Source organism: Antennarius striatus, chromosome 21 (assembly GCF_040054535.1).
Source record: "Antennarius striatus isolate MH-2024 chromosome 21, ASM4005453v1, whole genome shotgun sequence".
Classification (NCBI taxonomy): domain Eukaryota; kingdom Metazoa; phylum Chordata; class Actinopteri; order Lophiiformes; family Antennariidae; genus Antennarius; species Antennarius striatus.
This window is the reverse complement of record NC_090796.1, coordinates 8603754-8623304: the sequence shown is the minus strand read 5'-3', so window position 1 is coordinate 8623304 and position 19551 is coordinate 8603754. Positions and strand designations below refer to the sequence as shown.

The 19551-nt window shown below is 41.3% G+C and overlaps 1 protein-coding gene across 7 annotated transcripts in view; it reads left to right on the top strand.

The window, feature by feature from the left end:
• Positions 1 to 19551, top strand: part of si:ch73-103b11.2 (GRIP and coiled-coil domain-containing protein 2) — a 44164-nt gene that overhangs the window by 14734 nt on the left and 9879 nt on the right. For 2 of the 7 annotated variants that reach the window (XR_011034001.1, XM_068304685.1), the window contains exons 4-17: positions 7380 to 7531; positions 8495 to 8579; positions 10995 to 11048; positions 11824 to 12121; positions 12589 to 13132; positions 14320 to 14461; positions 14741 to 14857; positions 16021 to 16077; positions 16198 to 16266; positions 16388 to 16477; positions 17265 to 17374; positions 17519 to 17557; positions 18465 to 19233; positions 19313 to 19429. Coding sequence is in view for 6 of the 7 variants with exons in the window: in XM_068304685.1 (XP_068160786.1) it covers positions 7380 to 7531; positions 8495 to 8579; positions 10995 to 11048; positions 11824 to 12121; positions 12589 to 13132; positions 14320 to 14461; positions 14741 to 14857; positions 16021 to 16077; positions 16198 to 16266; positions 16388 to 16477; positions 17265 to 17374; positions 17519 to 17557; positions 18465 to 19233; positions 19313 to 19429 (2643 nt within the window). In the remaining variant the exon portion in view is untranslated. The remainder of the gene's footprint in view (positions 1 to 7379; positions 7532 to 8494; positions 8580 to 10994; positions 11049 to 11823; positions 12122 to 12588; positions 13133 to 14319; positions 14462 to 14740; positions 14858 to 16020; positions 16078 to 16197; positions 16267 to 16387; positions 16478 to 17264; positions 17375 to 17518; positions 17558 to 18464; positions 19234 to 19312; positions 19430 to 19551) is intronic. The other 5 variants (XM_068304688.1, XM_068304690.1, XM_068304687.1 and 2 more) reach the window with 5 other exon arrangements.

Sequence of the window (19551 nt, the reverse complement as noted above, 5' to 3'; positions counted from 1 at the left end):
ACACAAAACAAATCAGGAAATTAATTAGGTTTTTGTTACCAGATGAATAGACTCTAAAAATATCTGCTGTCAGCCCAGTTTCTGGCAGGTGCTCTACCCACATGCAGACTCGTTCTGCACAAGGCTGCTCTTCAGCCTTTTGAAAAAACAGCTTTCTCCGGAACCATTAGGTGAATTGTCAAAGTTGCATTTTCCTATCCTTAACTTGTTACCCTTCCTTTCTGCCTGATAGGCTAATTTGCATTGACTTAGCAAGGCTTTGGAAGATTTGTGGTCTTAAGGCTGACTGCAGGTCTTATGTAACTTCATCATAGAGTTGTGTTTGAAAGCACAGTGTGATGCTGTAGCAATCTGAGCAGAACACTTGGTGATCTTTGAGCTACACTTTTTCATTTCATTTATTTATTTATTTTTTTGGTGAGTGTAAAAACAGTATTTAAGTGCTATTAGTTCTAGGATTTACTGCGTCCAGTTGGTGGGTGACTGGTTCTGTATTTGAGAAAGTGTAAGAATATTCAGCATAGACTAATAATAATTATATTAAAACTTCCAACAACATTCAGATATGTTTATACCTGTTGCATATTTTACAGTAGTGTGGCAGTATACAGTAGTATGCATAGTATGATGTTATGAGCAGCAGTAACTTACTTTCAGGGTATGCATCAAGCTAATGATGGGAGTCCATTGTGAAAAATGTTGACAGCATAGTTTGATATCTGTCACACAGATATACAGTAGAATGATTGTATTAATTTTTGTCTGTTTTTCAGAAAGTTCATGGAATAAGTGGCCCAATTTTAACAATGTTAAAAAAAACAAGCCATAACCAGTTCCAAACCTCTTGCATAGCCAACTCATGTCGAAACTCAAACCTTAGACTAAAAGCAACTGTTGTCACAGACAGCACTCACCCATTCACACACACACACACACACACACACACACACACACACACACACACACACACACACACACACACACACACAAACGTTCCAACTGGACAGCCGTTGAAGCCAAGTTCAGTATCTTGCTCCAGGCCATGTAGACTTCTGGGACCAGGGGTTTGAACCTACGACCATTTGACCGTTCCACCTCCTGAGCCGCAGTCTTCCCATGGACACACAATGGTCTCACTCAGACCCTTTTATGGGGAGATACACAACAAAGACCTATGACCTTTTTTTCCATTTCCACTGAACTGAAAGTTTCTGTGTTTAAATAGCATCCTGTGTTCCACAAACAAAAAAATGCCAACATACAACACAGCACTGTTGGCATCCATGCAGTGTTTTACATGTATGTTTAGCAGCACTTGTAAATGATGATTACCTTTGGCATGTCATAGGTCATGGTCTTATCATAGGCTTAGAGCAGTAGTCCCCAAACTAAGGCCCGCGGGCCAGATGCAGCCCGCTTCCACATCTGACACGGCCCCCTAAACAGTACCAGAAAATTGCCCTGCCCCTGACAAACAGTTCCAGAGCTGATCGATCCAGAGTGGAAATGGCACCTTGCGTTTTTAACAGATGTGTCAAAAATTCTGAACAGTTTTAACTTGAAGCTACCAGGCCAGAGGAAATTCATTTGCAACATGTATTCTCACTTAAAAGCATTTGAGGTGAAGCCTACTGCTGGTTTTGGAACAAGTGCAAAAAACAACTTCGTCCATCTCCCTGCTACCTACAACCCCTCTTCAGAGAACCCAGCGGTCCCGTTCCCAGTTGAAAGGTGTGTGGAAAAACTGGAAATGCTGAAGTTGAAGGTGAAGTTCGGTGTGCGACTTAGTCAACTAGGCGCCCCATCAGAGAAGGGAAAAGTTATGTGGCTGTTACAGGAAAAAGTTTGGAGCCCCCAGATTTAGAAGATCAGGAGCTCCTTGATTTTGTCCTGTCTCCCCAATTTCAAGACATTCCAGTTTATTTTCTTCTCCTTTGAGCTGCTACTTTTTAAATCATCCAGTTCTGCTGGGTTGGAAAAAATATTCTCATATGTATCACTTCCATCTTTCCTTTTTGCTCCTGCTTAGCAGATTGTCAATCTTGTCTGGAAGTCTCTGCTGTCCATCTATGGATTAATATGGAAAGGGCTCGAAAGACCTTTTGGAGTGGTTAGACTACAAAAAAACTAATATAAAGTATGTAAGTCCATGCTCTATTCTTTGTTGACAGGATCAACTTGAAGGGAAGAAGCAGATTCAATAACTGTTACTGTTGAATAGCAAAAAAAGGAAAATGCTTCAAGTCTGGGAAATCACACTCACAATTATTCTCTGCAGACATGCAGAGTCTCAACAGCCAATGCAACATGACACAACTCGATCGTACCACCTGTTTCTCCAGCCGGCCTTTCTCCTCCGTCACCACCCCAACCCAGGCTGTCTGGCTTGCTCTACGCTCTGCCTATCTCAGTAATTACTGATATAACATTATGCATTACATAAACACTCACTGTCTCAAAGCTTCTTTGACATTCCTGTACATTAATAGACATAATAAAATAAGAAAAGAACGTACAATCAATAAACAGCATGTGTTAATTTATTATCCCTTGAAATGGGAACGATTCTGTTCATTGTTGGTGCATTTGCATCTGATTGACCGACTGTACAATTGTAGCTGCCATTTGATAAGCACCCTGTTATACAAGCAGGTCTTCATCCTCCAACTCTCCCTCATCTTCCTCCTCCTCTGCATTTATCGACTGCTGGCTGCCTAGCAGTGTTCTGCCACCCACATCTTCTCACCGTTCAGTACCTCTACCACCCACAGCCCACTCTGAAATACCGGCTGCAAATATGTGTGAAATGTGTTGTGATTTAGTGTTTTTATTATTTGGTCTCTTCAGAATTTCACATTGAGTTGGTGTTGTTGCTGCCTAACCAGGCTCAAAGCAGCTTTTTGTGTCAATCTGAATTCCTTTAACCATACCAGTGGAGTGACGTGTATCAGAGGGTGCCTAGAGGACTGAACAGAAAGCCTACAGCAGAGATGTCAGATATCCACCATATGGCTTTTTATAGAGCTATATGTTTGTCTAAAGTACAGGCCAAGGGTTTAGGCCTGGTATTACAGCCAAAGCTAAAGTAAATATCATGCGTGATTGCAATGGCTTACCCAGGCTGCAATACTATGATAAAATTATAGGAGGCCAAATACTTCAGAACATTGATGATTATAATCTTGTCTCTGTCCAATCCATCAGCTCTGCTTCCTGGACTGATTGTTATTTATGTCTATGTTTGCATGATTAATGTTGGTTGAGGAAGGACATAGACTTTTTGATATTCTGCTTTAAGACTGGAGGTGACTCCATCCATCTGGCACCTGAGGATATTTCCTTGCAGCTGGTTGCTGGCGTACTCACTGGTATCAGAGATGTCTGTTTGTCTTTGTTGTCCCAAGTTGCTAAGGAAAGATTCATTGCACAATTGCTGCTATCGGTAATGAACAGAGGATGTTTGACCCTGAAGAGACCCGATTCTAGGCCACGATCGTGAGTCAGGGCAAAGCAGCGTCAATTCATCAGCCTTGCTTTCCCTTCGATATCTCCAAAGATTGGAGGAAATTGGTTTTAGATGCAAGGTCAGGAACTTACTGTTGCATGTCTAAAACAACATAATGTATCTTAATGTGTGAAGCTGTTGCTCTTGAATTTGTCACCACCAAAGCTGGCAGACAAACTGGCACCCTGAATACTAAGTAACACATGTCAGCCATCAGCTTCCAGGTGTTCATCATTAAACCGGTCTTTTTGTACAGATTTAGATGTATTCCTACAGTTAGGAAATGATGAAGAAATTAAAGGAGATCACTATTTGAAAAAGAAGAGTGATGTTGCAATTTGTGACTAAGTGACATAGTTAAATGCCAGTTCATTCCTTCGTGCTCCATTTGAATGAGTCAGTTTAACTGCACTCTTGCTTTCCAACCCAAAAATGTTGATTGCATAGAGAGAGAATTTGCTTCACAACAAAAAATGAAAGTTAGACCATCAGCAAGCTGCCAAAAGAAGCAAATATTTCTCTCCCTGTGTCATAAGGGAAAATGGGATGTTTTGCTAAACTGTAGAAAGGCCAGGAGTGAAGCAAACCAAGGGTGCAAAGGCATGGATGCATGCATAAATGGAGCTTAATATTTACCAGTTTCTAAAGAGTTAGTCCCTAATGAATGCTGCTGTAATGCTGCACATCTGGACAGAGATTAAAAAACGTACGATGCTAAATATTTAGGAGACAGAGATGGGTTTTAGCTATTTATAAACAATACACATTTGTAGAATGTAAAATACTTGTTTTTGCAGAGAAATTCCTCCGTGAAGCTTTTCTTGGCGTTTTTATTTGTTAGATTTTAAGAAGATATTGCTGTCTTTTGGGCTAAAACAAAATTACATTTTAAATTAATGATTATGAATGATATTTATTACATCATGCAAACATAGACAGCATGTTCTTGATGCAGCAGATCAGAAAATAACTTGTTTATGTTTGCCATAACAAAAACAATATGCCAGTAAAGGTTTGTGTGATGGCTGGAGAGATGCATCTAGCTTCTGCTCTGACAGTCTTCACAGTATTTTCATCAGAAATGTAGAGTGTGACACACGACCTCCAGTCATCCCAGCCTGGCAGACAGAAACTGAAGTTTTATCTGATTTGTCACTGTCGCCCTGCTGAATGACTCCCAGCGAGACACCATTCATATTGTTGTCTGAACAACTTCAGAGACTAGAATAAGTTTATACCAGTTTCATAATTTCCATGGTCTGATCACAAAAGGACATTTGTTTGGGCCTCTCGTCCCTCAGTCACTTCCTTGTTGAGGGTTAAGAGGAGGAGCGGCTCTGTGGACTGTGGAGGCTGACAATCCTACATTGTGTTAAATAGTACTACTTTACAAAGGGCCCATTGTGGAGAGCACTGGCCCGGAGAGAGGGGACTGGGTCTAGGCTAGGTGACAGAGAGGTGTGGGTTTTGGGGCCCTGGGTCTGCGGGCTAGAGCCACTGGACGATAGCGTCGTGTATTGATGCCTGGTTGATATCGTGCTGGTGAAGGGAGGGCACGCATGTGAGATGAGGGTAAAGGAATACACATACATACACAAACTGTTCACCCACACAACCGCCTGCTTCACATAAACACTCCAGTCTCTCAGGTGAGCAGCTTTATGAAAATCCATTTCTAATCGGAGTTGTTGTCAGTCTGATTTATGGTTTCCAAGAGATCCTGGTTATAAGCTGCTTGTACAACTGTTCCCAGAATTTGATGTATTGTGCTGCTGATCCTCTCCTGACTCCTGCTCAAGGACATACCTCACGTGTGGTTAACATACTTTTGTTTATTCAGACAGATGGCCCAGCAGTCCAAAGTCGTAGTCCATAAAATGTCCTTTTTGTTGTCTGCTGCACTGCTGTTCATCTTACCCAACAGCTTGAGACTTAATCTCCCTTTTCTCACCCATACTTTTCCAACTCTCCATCACCAAATCTCCTTCGTCTTGCCACTCCTGACACTGACAGGACTCTCAGGTCAAGCTGACGCCAGTCTCTCTGTCTAGTCCGACACAGGCCCAGGCCCTTGCACAGCCATCTCCACGTCTGTTTGTCTGTGTGTCTGTCAGGCCCGGCTGTCGCCCGGGCCACTCACCTTGGTGTTGAGAGCCCTTTATTCGTCAAACCTATAAGCCATGGCACCTGAAGCTGAACCAAAACATAATACCCAAATCAATCACTGCCTCTGTGTCACCCTTACTTTATTAGAGTGCATGGGAAAGCAGTTGTGCTACCTGTCTTACCATGCAGCCTGATTATTTTCCCCTCTTTAGTCTAGATAGACAGACCTACTATCCTGTGCCAAATTCTGACTGTGCTCCACCTTATTATACGAACGGTGGTAAAGGAGTTGAGAATGAAAGTGACATTCAACAGTGATGGAGTTAACAGGGTCTGTCATCTACCCAAAGGGTGGGATTACGGCAAACTGTTAACCATTGACTTTGTCCACATCAGAGGCCAACCATCGGCTTCAGTCGATCTGCAGCTGACAGGATATGGTCATGCAGCAAAGTTGTGTCCTTATCTAAAAAGAACGGGAGACCTTTTAATTTAGCTTTTGACTGTATCTCCGAATATATTCCAATTACACAAGGCTGTAATTTCTCATCTACAGCTACCTGGTAGTTATAGCTCAGAACCATCTGTAGTATTTTGGTGTCTGTAATTCTGCCTGTCTGTTACATTCAGTGAAAGTCTGGCCAAAAGTTTGTTTAGTAATGCAGCACACATTTACCTCATTGAAGATGCACAAATCCCTCATTCAGTAGGAGAGTGCTTTGGATATTACCCCTAAGCACGGATCAGAAGGTTTTCTGACTAGGTGTTATTCATACCAATGTGTGTGCTGCCTTTTCAACGGTATGTAACTTGTTAATTTTGGTAAAGTCTGATAAAGTTAAACAGACTCTGAACACTATCTTATCCATTGCAAGTTCAGCTAGCATGTCTGCGTTCACTGTGAATTGGGTGTGCCAACTCAAAGAGCCATCCCATGCTAATATAAACTTTCATATGAAACAAAGTAGTATTCTTGTGGAACTCCTGTGGTCGTGGTATTTATGGCTGAGAGAGAGAAACTCCATGCCAGCATGCATTTGGGTTTTCACTTCACAGTTGGGCATCAGACAGATTAAACTACAAACCATGCTGTGAACCTGTGAACTTTAACTGTTTAAAAAAGGAACAGACTTTCCACAGGTGAGCCGGTCCAGCAGGTTGTAGTGGTGCAATTTATAACAGAAGTGCGTCAAGCTGGGCAAAAGAACCAATAAAGACACACAAAATATTGTTATCTTGGTTCAGGAAGATAATTCAAATTGTAGACCATAATTTCTTTGCTTGCATATTTCCAGTTATCACCCTTTAGAACTTTTTCAAAACTTAGTAGCTTTTTCAAGAGCATCATTACTGCTGTGTTGATTAAGAACCCTTCAGGCAGATGTGATTGATAGATGACGTGACAGTATTTAGTTGCTGACGTGCTAACATGCTACTTGCGCCCTAACCTTGGTTAGAACAATGTTCTCATCTAGATATGGATGTAGCCAAGCAAAGAACTGAATGCAAGAGCGTAATTTCTATCTTTGAAATGTTGCAGTACATCCCACAGGAAGGAAAAAATATCACAACAGCTTAAACAAGAACATTTGCCAGAGTGCAGGCTGCTATATCAATGTGTGTGGCACGCCACGCTCGGCATGAAAATTGATGCCGGGGTGGATTGTGTAAGGAGACAGACTGTGTGGAGCGATATGTGGACCCGTCTGTTCACTTCCACATTTAACACTTTAACACTTGGTCTGTGTTTCTCCGATGCATTCTACAGCCCAGCACTCTCCCCCAGGGTACGATCAACATGAACCAGTGCTCAGACGTTGTCGACGGAGAGACCAGGACGGGACAGAAGAACTCGCTGTGCATCCTGACCCCTGAGAAAGAGCATTTCATACGGGCTGAGTGTAAAGAAATTATCAACGGGTAAGACGTCACCAGTCTGACTTTGTGTCTTAACACACACACAGTCTAAAAAACTGTGGCCTCAGGTGTGCAGTGTGGTTTGTAGTACTCCCTACTTTGGTTCAGAAGATAAAGATGAGAGACTTCTGTGAGGGAGAATAGTCGTGTCTCTGCTGCCTAAATTGCTCTGCCCCCTGCTGTATCCTTCAGACTATGCTCCTCAGAGTCATTACACTGCAGTGACTCTGCACATTCTTGACTTGTTTCTTCACTCGGCTTCTCCAGCCCCCTTTCCTGTGTTCACAAGCTCCCATATATCCAACAGCAGAAGGCAATACTCGAGCTGTAAGCCTCATAATTCAGTTGTGCCTTCACCAGCAGTACTGCATACATATTTTGGTAACTCTTGGGGAACTGTGACTCTCCTTTACGCTTACTGCTGCATCGTTGCCTTTCTCCTGGTATCTGTATCTCAAGTGTCGTGTTAGTCTTCACAGGGTTGCTTTTAATTGACAGCTTAACGTGGCTATTTTTACTCCCATTGTCACAACAAGTTGGAGTAGATGATTTCAGGTGTTCATTTGCACAAATTTTAAGATCAAATGCATTAATCTCTGTGAAAGGCCTCTTTTATCCTCTGGCAAGTTAATCCCTTCACTGAGAGGTGTGGCATATCTAGATGTTGATTAAACTGTGTAATCATTACACAGTTTTGTCTTGGCCCGTCACCATATGAGGTTCTTCCTCTTCTACTTCCACTTCTGCTGTGTTAGCCTCAGCTCTCTTACCTCCTAAGCGTTTGTAAAGCTTATTATTGTTGTGTAGTTAATCGCTGCTTACAGCACAAGTGTCTGGAAATAACATTCCACTTTAAGACCAGAAATTGTGAGTAAAAAATCACTGGCAGCATTTTGTCACTGATATCTTGTAAAGGAGATTTGCTGGTCTTACAACATGTCTAATCACAACACTGACTCTCTGCAGGTGGCAGGAGGCTCTGACTGTGTACCCTCGCACCAACAAACAGAACCAGAAGAAAAAACGCAAGGTTGATCCACCTACTCACCAGGTAAATATTTTTTATGAAGGCCTTTGTGTAGGAATTTCCTTTATGACAAGTGTAATGCATGACGGGATGCTCCATTGCTCACAATGAACCAGGAGAAAGTTATCTTTTTTTGCAGATTACAATTTTTTATCCATGCTAAATGGAGGTTAAAGAATCGCAGTATGAACATTAGATTTTATTCATCCATCAAATATTGTGTGAATTATTAGGTTCATCATCACAAATATGTCTTGCTCTGCAAGTAAAACCAACAACTACAGTTTTTGATTTTATCGATATCTCGCAGACTACCTGCTGGCAAGAGTAATAATAAACAGCTGCCTGCAAAAATAACAGTCATAATATTCAACAATGACTACATGATCTCATGTTGTGAATTTGCTGGTCTATTTTTTTCATCATGATATTTTATAGTTGCTATCTTGCCTACCAGTCTTCGTTCCTCAGTACTGTCTGTTTATATAATATTAAGCTTCTGTTTCTTGTCAAAACTGATTTCTTCTCCACATGTTGTTTTATGGAGGGACTTTTCCATTGAAATGGTGAAAACAAACAATACTCATACCTTAACGGATGATTTCCTCCTATAGGACCCTGTTTTTAACATTACCGTTGAGTCAATAGTGAATTAAACCTTCAAAATGAATGGATCCTACATTTTTTGATTTTACCCATGCAGACCTATTGGAGAAGTCTGTGTGTCTGTGAAGGTATTCAGCCAATAAATCCCCCTGTTGTTAATTAGCTTATTTTCCACATGAACAACACTCTAGAGCAGTGAGCCCCAGTGGAATCTCTAAATACATTAAATAAGTTTATCTCTACAAAATATTACAATTTTGAATTAAAACACATTGAATCAACAGTCTCTTTGAAAATAAAAATTCTCTTTTATTGTCAGTGCGGTCTAATGTGTCCCTTATAGGTAGAAATCACAAGACATGAAATCATTTCGATTACCATAATTGTTTCAGTGATAAAATGCAGACATAGCATGCAGTGCTGAGCAGACCACCCACTGTGACGTACAGTTTCCCCCACGCCTCAACCTTCTTTTTGATGCGAGGCCAAACCTGCGGCGTACAAAACAAAAGTTCCTCTGAAGCTCATTGTCTTGCTCCTCTAATGACTGTGCCCTGAATCAAGCGTTGACCTTTCTTGGCTTACACTAACAGTCGTATTCACAGGGAAACAGTGGTGACACAGCGATGACCTTGGCTGTGTCCCATGCTACCTTGTCATTTATTTTTGGGTTGCTTTGTTGAGCTACAGCATTTTACTGTGTTGATGATTCAGGAAAGTGATGCTATTTGATTTGTTTTGAAGGAGGACATTTATAGCCTGTCTTGGCTAAGAGGTTCTTCATTCTTGTTCTTAATTTTCTTCTTATGTCTTCTTGTTATTCTGCTGTATTTTTAAATCCCACCATCACCGCCTACTGCATCGGTGTGTGTGTATTTTTTGTGGTTATTTTGAAGTCAATGAAAGCAATTTTGCTTCATATTATTGACTGTATACGTATATCAGCTGTATTTTCATTACTGGCCAGAAGTGACATGAATGATATGACTTTGTAATCATTCATATTTACAGTTTCTTAGGTGTTGAAAAGGATTGTTTTTAGGTGAGATGAGTAATTATTGTGACAAATATAACTACAAATAGATCACAAATAGATGTAATGCAGCTGCACTTTCATTCATAGGTCCTCAATTCATATTTCAATCTAGAGATGAAATGTCGTGATTAAATTCAAAATTTATGCCCTGGAATGGTATTTGGTTTAAGGGCAGATTCATGTATTGATCTGTAAATGTTTAGCTCTCGATCGTTCAGGTTAAGATTGCATTAAACTGTCATTGCACCTAATCTTTACAAGTTACTGTACTGATTTCTGCATTTAAAAAATATGTAAACGTGGTTGAGGTAGCAACATTGGAATCTACCTCATTCTTTGCATGCTTGTAAAATTTGATATATTCACATGCAAATGCTGGTGTTTAAAGTTTGTTACTACAATTACCCCATTGGCATAGGTTGTTGGGAGAAATGGTGATAGTTTCTACATCTCATCCCACTTGGAGGTCTCTTCTCACGAGGAGTAGAGGAGTCGCTGGAGACAGGCGTTCAGGAATGGTTGTAAATACCTGCATACTGTAAGATGTTTGTTGTCTGGGTTGTGCTATTGAATACGCCTGATTCTAAGAGCACTAGAGGATTTATATGACAGATAATTTACTGGTGTCTCATAGTGGAACTGAAAGGAAATTTACTAAATGAAGCAAACAAATGACACAGGAAGTATGATGTCATCTTATCAGAATTGAGTGTTTGCATTTTTACATTATTGGTCACAATCAGCACTAGATAACAATTATTAACTATTAACAACATAAAGGTTTTTGTGATTGGCAGGGTGGAGTAACTCCAAGCCAGTGTTTTTCCACTGAAGACATGAATGGACACCCAGTGAGTTCAGTTTGGCCAAAATGTTTTCAAATCCTGTTTCAAATTCTGGCTTTGAAATCCCAGCCCTAGTAAAATATATTTACAATAATCCAGATCAATCCTGGTGAAGGGTCAATAATTTCTCTGAGGCTGACTGAGGGTTTGTGATGACCGCAGCATGTTTCTGAGACAGGTTTGAGGGTTTATTTGGGTGTCTTGCTTTCTCTTTTTGTGAACTCTAATCACCTCTATATTAATCTGTTGATTCCACTGTGTACATGACATCAAACCTTGAACACAATAACAAAATGTTTATTTCTGCGTCCTCTTTGTAATCAGATGGAGAAAATCAGACATTTTTTATCCTATTCTATCGTATTCTTCCTGTGCAGTTTTTTTTGTCTGTACCCCTCAATAGTATAGCCATCAATGGACTCTTTGTTCTTTCAGACTATCAATCTCTTTCCCCTTTCCACACATTCTCCTTCTTGCTTCACAGAATTAGTTGTTTTACCAATGACGAAAGCAGTTCTTTGCTGTGTCCCTGTTTTTTACCTGACGCATATCCGGAAAAAAATGTACACACCAATAATGTTTTGCTGCTAACAATGATGATGATGATGATGCTTATTATTCACTTAATAGTTCCAAGTTAAAAGTAGAGGGATTATCCACAAGAACCAGTAAAATGAAAGAAGGCATAACTGGGCTAGACTGTAAGATTAAACAAAAAGTTCCCACATTTATTTTCAAGGCTTTAATTGTTCTTTTATCTCTTTTCGTATTCCTTTTGTAGTCTTTATGTGATCTTACTTCCCATTATGTCCTTTACTTTTCCCATCCGCTCCTTCCTATCCACACCCCCATCCAGGAACCTGGCCCTGCAAAGGTGACAGTGACCAGCAGCAGCGGAGGAAGCATCCCCTGCCTGCCCAGCAGTATTGCGAGTGCTGAACATGTCCCAACAAGCCGAGCGTCTCTTTGGCAGGAGGAGAGCCGCTGGAGCAGGGCCACCATCCCCTGCAGCCGCAGCACCTCCTGCATCAGCCAGCTGAGCCAGAGCCAGCCAGACTCCAATATCTCTACTCAAGATGGTGCGGAAAATCCTTAGCTTTTCAGGCATTAATATATGGATATAGGTATACAGTAATCCCTCGTTACTCGTGGTTAATGTGTTCCATGAACCACCTAGAATAACGAAATTCCACGATATAGCGACAAACTAATTTATTATTAATAATCTATTATTTACGGTAATTTAAAAGTTTATGAACCCTCCTCATACTGATATTAAACCACCTTCTATCTGTATTACCTTGTCTCACACTCTTATGGACTGTTTAAAGCACTTTTGTGTCTCACGGAAGTGCGCTGCATTATGAGATTCATGCATTCTTTTGCCATCAGCCAATAGCATGCGCGTACAGTATCACATGACTACCTACTAGAAATCTGAGATGACTTGAAGCCGCAAATGTTTATGCGCAACTGGGCGAAGGATTACTGTACGTAATAAGGTTATTCAGGTGTTGAATATGGTGCTTTTGTGTCTTTTGCTCAGATAGTGGCACTGTAAGTACTGGACGCAAGGTACGAGTGGAGAGTGGCTACTTTTCCTTGGAGAAGACCAAGTCGGAGCCCTCTCCACCGTCACAGCATTCCCATCCTCCCCTGCATCTGCCCCTGTCCTCTACAGCATCGTCCTCTTTAGGAGCTCTCAGTCCCAGGTACAGCTCTGAGGCCGATCCCCAAATTTCCCCCTTTCAGCCCTCCCAAGATCCTCTCCCTTCCCCAGGTGCGCTTATTTCCCCCAGCTACTCCACCATCAGCTCCTCCCAGAGCTCACTTGACTCTGAACCCAGTAACACTACACCTGCCTGGGAGGGAAATGGTGCTGGTGGAGGAAGCACCGGTAGTGCCACTGCCGGATGCAGCAGAGTGGGCCGGTCTGGCCAGGATTACACATCACTGTCTGATGTGCCTCGGGCCCGCAGACTGAGCTACCGTGAAGCCTTCCGCTCAGACAAAAAACGCCAAGAGTTGAGGGCACGAACGCGGAGTCCTGGCAGGGAGGAGGTGGCTCGGCTGTTTGGGCAGGAGCGCAGGTAGGAGGTTTTGGATAGGTGTCATCTTTGACATAGTAAGAAAAGTGGTTCATGTTATATCATCTGCTTCCTCATAGACTGAAGTGCTGAACTCATAGCAGATATGGTAATAATAGAAGCTGAAGATGAATAACCCTATCTATATTTTTTCCTGACATAGCCTTTAAACATATAGATACCATGCTAAGTAATTTACTATGTGAAGTGCATGCAATGCTTAAACATTTAGCTGGTTTTTTGGCACCACCCTGTGGCTGCTGTCTTAGACTCACTCCTGCCTTTAGAGCCAGTGGCTTGCCTTTAATGGTCTTTGGGATTTGCACGTGTTACTTTCTTTACTTTTATGCTCTTGCTACTTTGCTAGTTTGTTTTGTCGTTTGGATCTTTTCCAGGGGCTTCTGAGCGGAGCTTCTCAGATCTAATGCTCAACCAACCCTTCCATCCCTGTCCCAATGCTGTTTCCTGCTGGTCACCGCTGATTTCTGCTTTCTATTGCTTCATCTCTGCACTGACTGGGAGCACAAAACTTTCCTGTCACCGTTTCATAAATGCTTCATTTACTGTAAATACTGTGCATACAAACATGCTGAGGGTTGGCACTGATGGTGGGTTCACATTACATTTGATCGCCTTTCTTGAAGGCAGATGCGGTGCCTTGGTGAAATGTATAAACCACTGTGGCTACTTTCATATCTTTAATCTACCATTCTGTTCAATTTCCTTTTCTTCTAAAATTAAACCTCATCATCTTCCATATAACTTAACTTTTTGTTCTCTGATCTTTCATTTTCCTGTTTGGGATGTTATTTCTACCTTATATTATCCTCTGTGAAAATCCAATTCAGATCAAACTGCCTACATAGTGTATGTAAATGTGCGGTAATGGTGGCTCTCAATATACTGTACTCAGATTTCTGTAATCCATTATGAGCATTGATATTTGCCTCGGTTTCCTTTCATTTCATGCTTTGGATTTAAGTTTATGCTTACTCTGCAAACATTTGAGGACAATACGTTGCACGATGTTAAGACTGTTATATGTTATATTTATTTATAAAATGTTTTTAGGTTGCTGCAAAGCGTAATGATTTTGATATTTTATTATCATAATAGACTTTTATGAGTAACATTCTAGATGCACTCTATGTCGAGTATGTCTATTAAACAGCCCTATTTGTGTGCCCCAGGCGCTCTCAAATCATCGGGCAATTTGAGGAGGGTCAGCACTCAGAGCGCATGGACACAAGCAACTCCACCGAGCCTCATGCTAACACCACGCTAATCCAGAGACAAGGTCGCAGTGAGAGACGTCACCTGCCAAACAAGCATGTATGCTATTTTCTTTGTCCTCAATATCAGAAAAGGTGTGAAATAATCAAATAATTCACTGAAGGGTGTAAGTGCTGTATAATTAGTGTTACGCATAGTAGAGTGACTGCTAACGTCAACATATGAAGATATACAAAAATTGTTTTATGTTTTTCCATAGCCACATTTGCACACTAATAATTTTTATGTTTTGTCTTCCCTCGTCAGTAGAAATTGAGTTTTTCTGGTAATAGAGATGTCCGTGTTGAACAGCTTTTACTTGTATTTTGATATTTACAGGAGATGTCACTAGATGCAGGAAAGGACCGTTCAGTCCCTGATGTGTCTAGCTCCACTGTTGCTAATTTAAGAAGAGCCAAATCACTGGACCGCAGAGTCACTGAGTCCTCAATGACTGTGAGTACTTGGAATATTTCTAGTGTATCGTGGCCGAAAGCAGCAGACTCAAAAATGTCTGTTTGCCTTGAAAATAAGAGAAGAGGTTATGATTTAATAGTAAAGTACAACTAAAGCAAATTTCTTAAATTAAATAATCCAAAACTAATGAACTATTATAAAATGCAACTCTCATATTGTGAGTATGTAAGCATAGTATAAGTGACTTCTAAGCCTTTCAGTCATCTGAATGGGTATGTGCATTTGTTCAGCCATCCATGTGTCGTGGTTTTTTCATGTCCTCAGTCATAAAATCGGTGTATGTGATTTATCTTTCACTGCTTCTCCGTTACATGCTTTCCCTCATCCTCACACATCAATATATTTTTTTTTTTAATAAAAAAAAAAAGAAGTATTAAATAGCCTGCTGGTTTTCCTTAGTTCTGACTTTTAATAGTTTGACAAGCTTGTCTGAGGTGTCTTCAGAGTGCTACAGGAGCAATTAAGTCAGTGTGTGGTTGGCTTTTCAGACCGATCTTCAGCTGCCAGCACCCCCAACCACACATACACACACACACACATATGCACACCATTGCTACCACCGCTACTGACGCTTATAAATAGCCGGTGCAGAGGCAGCCACAGTTGTGTGTATGTCTCAGAGACAGACGGAAAGACAGATTGTCAGCTTATGAAGTGAAGGCAGTTAGCCATCAGAATGACTCTCTGCCAGGCGATGACACCTCACCTGATCAAGCTCAACAAAAGCAAGGTATTGTTTGGTTAGTAGAGCCAGGTTTTGGACCAAAGATCTATTTTAGAGTCTATAAACAGACTTGAGCGAGGTGTCAATGCGCAGCAGTTTGTGTTTCACGGGGAGAGTCCAGCTCCCGCCAGTCCGTCTCTTCAGCTCGAGCCACTATTTAGCGCCTCTTCAGTTGAAGGACTGTAAACAAATCCTTGTAATTGCTGTATTGTTCAGGGACAGTTTTATTCTGCTGATATTTTGTTGATTTCCTCTTTAATGACACTTTATAAATAATGAAACAATTTTAATTGTCTGTGCCAGTTCTTCTGTGACCTCTGATGTTTAATTAGAAGTTATTTCTAAGTGGGAGTATAAATTGTTAATGATGTTTAACTCGATTAGTATTACATCTTGTCACTTAATGTCTTAATTTCAGCCAGACTTGTTAAACTTCAAAAAGGGATGGATGACAAAGCTGTATGACGATGGAATGGTAATGAGCTTTCATTCATATTATTAAACAATGACTTGTTTCTCTCTCCTCCTGAATAAGATCATTTTACACACATAGAATTGGTGACATTGTATTAATGGTGTCCTTTTTCCTTCTTAGTGGAAGAAGCACTGGTTTGTCCTGACAGATCAGAGTTTGAGGTATTACAAGGACTCAATAGCTGAAGAGGTAAGACAAATGTGTATGTGATTGACAGCCACTGTTCATTTGAATGATCAGGCCATTAACAAGCCTCTTGTTTTTCTGTGACCTCTGATGTTTTTGGTTCGCCTTTGTCTGTTTACTTCAGGCTTCAGAACTGGATGGTGAGATTGACCTTTCCACATGTTATGATGTCAAAGAGTTCCCAGTCCAGAGGAATTACGGCTTCCAAATCCTGGTCAGTGTTGATTCGTCTTGTCATCGATTGTCATGTGTTATCAATCACCGGAGAAGATGACACTCATTGTCTAAACTTGAGCTGTGCTGCCTCTTCTGCCAGTCTATAAACAGCCTCAGGCACCAAGTGGTGCCACTTAAGTATCAGGTTTTTGCCATTTCTCTTTCTGAGATGATGCTTTGTCTGTCGTGATGGATGTCACCTGACTTGTCATCACTCTGTGAGAGGTTGACATCATAGCGGTTCTAAATCTGCTGCAGCTGTTGCCAGCCACACTTGTTTCCCTGAGCCAATGTGCCCTTCATTCTGAATGTTTGACTGACCTCTGACGTACAGAAGCTCCATCCTCTTCAATATTTGCACAGAATACCAGTGTGTTCAACAAAAGTTTTCTTTATGATGGTATTATTGAGCCATAATGGCTAAATTGTTGTGCAGTTCTACGGCTTGTGTTGAGGGTGAATGAAAATGTTTTTGTCATATGATCCTTTGACCATTAAACAATTTTAGTGTGTGCGTATTGCTTACGGTTGCAATGCTTTCACTACCTATTCTATGTCAGTGTGTGTTTATGGTTTAATGGCCACATGTACTGTAGGCTTAAACTTTCCAAACTGAGGCTGTATGAGATGAACATAACTGGAAGATAACGACTGGTTTGTTGGCCTGATTTTGGGACTTGATAAATGCATTTTCTGAGATGTTTACGTTTAGGGTTAGGGTGTTAGATGTGTTTGTCTTGTTCCATCCCTGACAGTGGTTTAAACAAATTCCTCTTATCTTTCAGTGTAAAGAGGGAGCGTGCACCCTGTCAGCCATGACCTCTGGAATCCGTCGCAACTGGATTCAGGCCATTATGAAGAATGTTCGACCCACTATTGCCCCAGATGTCACCCGGTAATACCCAAAGAGGATTAACACTTTTACCACCGGCAGATATAAAAACTGCTTTTCTCACTTTTAATTTAATCCCTTTCCCCACCTCACCCTGTCTTTCCCTGTTTCTCTTCCTCTCAACCGGTATTTTCATCCTGCTTCCAGGAAAAACATCTCTCTGAAACTGTCCGTTCTGAAGCCCAGGTTGGACTGCTTGTGTGTTGAATATTTCCCCCGACTCGAACTGTGATGTTATTGCTCAGCAATGTCAGAGCCAGCGTGTTTGTCATCCCACTGTGTCATGTGATTGTTGAGTAATGTCTGTCAGTTGTGCTGCTGTCGAGCCACATTTCAATAACATCAACATGCTAGAATAATCCCTGCAACCTGCTGTTTGTTAACAGCATAGACTGCTTTAAGTGATGGTAATGTGACTGTCAATAACTGTCAGTTCTGAAAATGGTCACACAAATAAATCGTAGCTATAGAGGAAGGAGTGAGTAGAAAGAGGAGCTGGGATGTAAAGGTTATGGAGCAATTCACCAGAGGATCTTTTTTAGCCAAAAAACTATTGTTGAGTCACCTACAAGACAACACTTTTAAATACACATCATGTCATACTGAATGCACACTCTGAACAGCATGTCCTGAGTCACACCTTCAGCAGGTCTCTCCACGGGGAGGATGTGATATTTTTGCTATTTCTATGTATTCTTGTTATTTCTAGGTGTTTATGAACACCTCTGTCTCATTCTGTGCCTTCTTGTACCCCTGTGCCTTCTTGTTTCCCCCTTACTGCCCACTGACACCTCCACACAACATAGTGAAAAAAGATTATTTCTTCAGGACACCCAAAAGGAGCTATCATGATTCCCTATCATGAATCTACGTAAAGCTGCTACTGCTTAACATAGTGTGCCGTATGTGTTTTAATGGGGACAGTTTTTTCACTAATTTCTGCAATACCCTTTTGCACAACTACATGATTTTGTTTTGTCAGATGTGTATGCGTTGTTGTTTGTCAAGCAATGCTTTATGCAACAGTATTTTAAATATAAAAGTTTGTTATTGAGGTAATTTTAATGTTATATTTGTATTTTCTTTCACACAGATCGCTCCCTGACGAGAGGTTAAACGCTCAAGTGTTGTTGGAGCCGTGTCTGCAGACCACCCCCGAGTCAAACTCCAACCCTGAGGACCCAAAGACTGATGTCCTTCGACAGTCTGCTGGCAACGGCGCGTCTGCTCCGGCCTCTGAGCCCCGTAAAAGCCGTGTTCGTGAACGCAGACGAGAAGGACGCTCAAAGACTTTTGACTGGTCTGAGTTCAAAATGGATCATACAGAAAAGCCTGTGAAGGAAGGAGCAGACACCGTCGACCTCAGCTCGTCATTCTCAACAACATCTTCATACTTTTCTCCCTCTTCTTCGCCTTCCTCCTTGGCGTCTTCACCCATCTCTAGCTCTTCCCTCCAGACCTCTTCTGTATCAGGTGCTCACCCACCCTCTAGGACAGAGGAGCCAGAAAAGGAGAATGTCAGGAGGGGTGTCACTTCCTATAGCACGACCAGTACATCCCACATGCCAAATACTGTTACTGTTACCATGATGTCAACAATAAACACCACACCATTGAAAGCTGAATGCCAAGAGCAGGGAAAAATGGAAGTAGATCACCCAATTGCAATGCACCATGATGGTGGAGACGGGAAGAACAACAGAACCCCAGGCGTCCGAGACGAGATTGAGCAGCGATGGCATCAAGTAGAGACGACGCCATTACGAGAAGAGAAGCAGGTGCCAATCAACTCAACTTTAGGAGTCTCTGGAAACTCTGACAGACTTCCTGCACATGACCTTGCTGTGCTGCTAGACAAGGAGGTGTGTGGTAAAACACACATTTAGCGTAGCACAGGATCTTGTGTTATTCATTCATTATTTATTTGTTCTTCTTTGTCAGTTGGGACAGAAGCAAAAGGAGCTGGAAAAACTACAGAAACAAAACAACATTTTAAAAGAGCAGTTGGAAAACGCACTTGGAAGAGAACAAAATGCCAGAGAAGGCTATGTCCTGCAGGTAACACACTCACAGTCCTACAGAATCAGGTTGTGTTTTGAAGTTAAGAACAATTACAAATTCCAAAACAAAACATGAATTTCAAAAATGTAATCTTGATCATTCAAAGTTTATAAGTATTA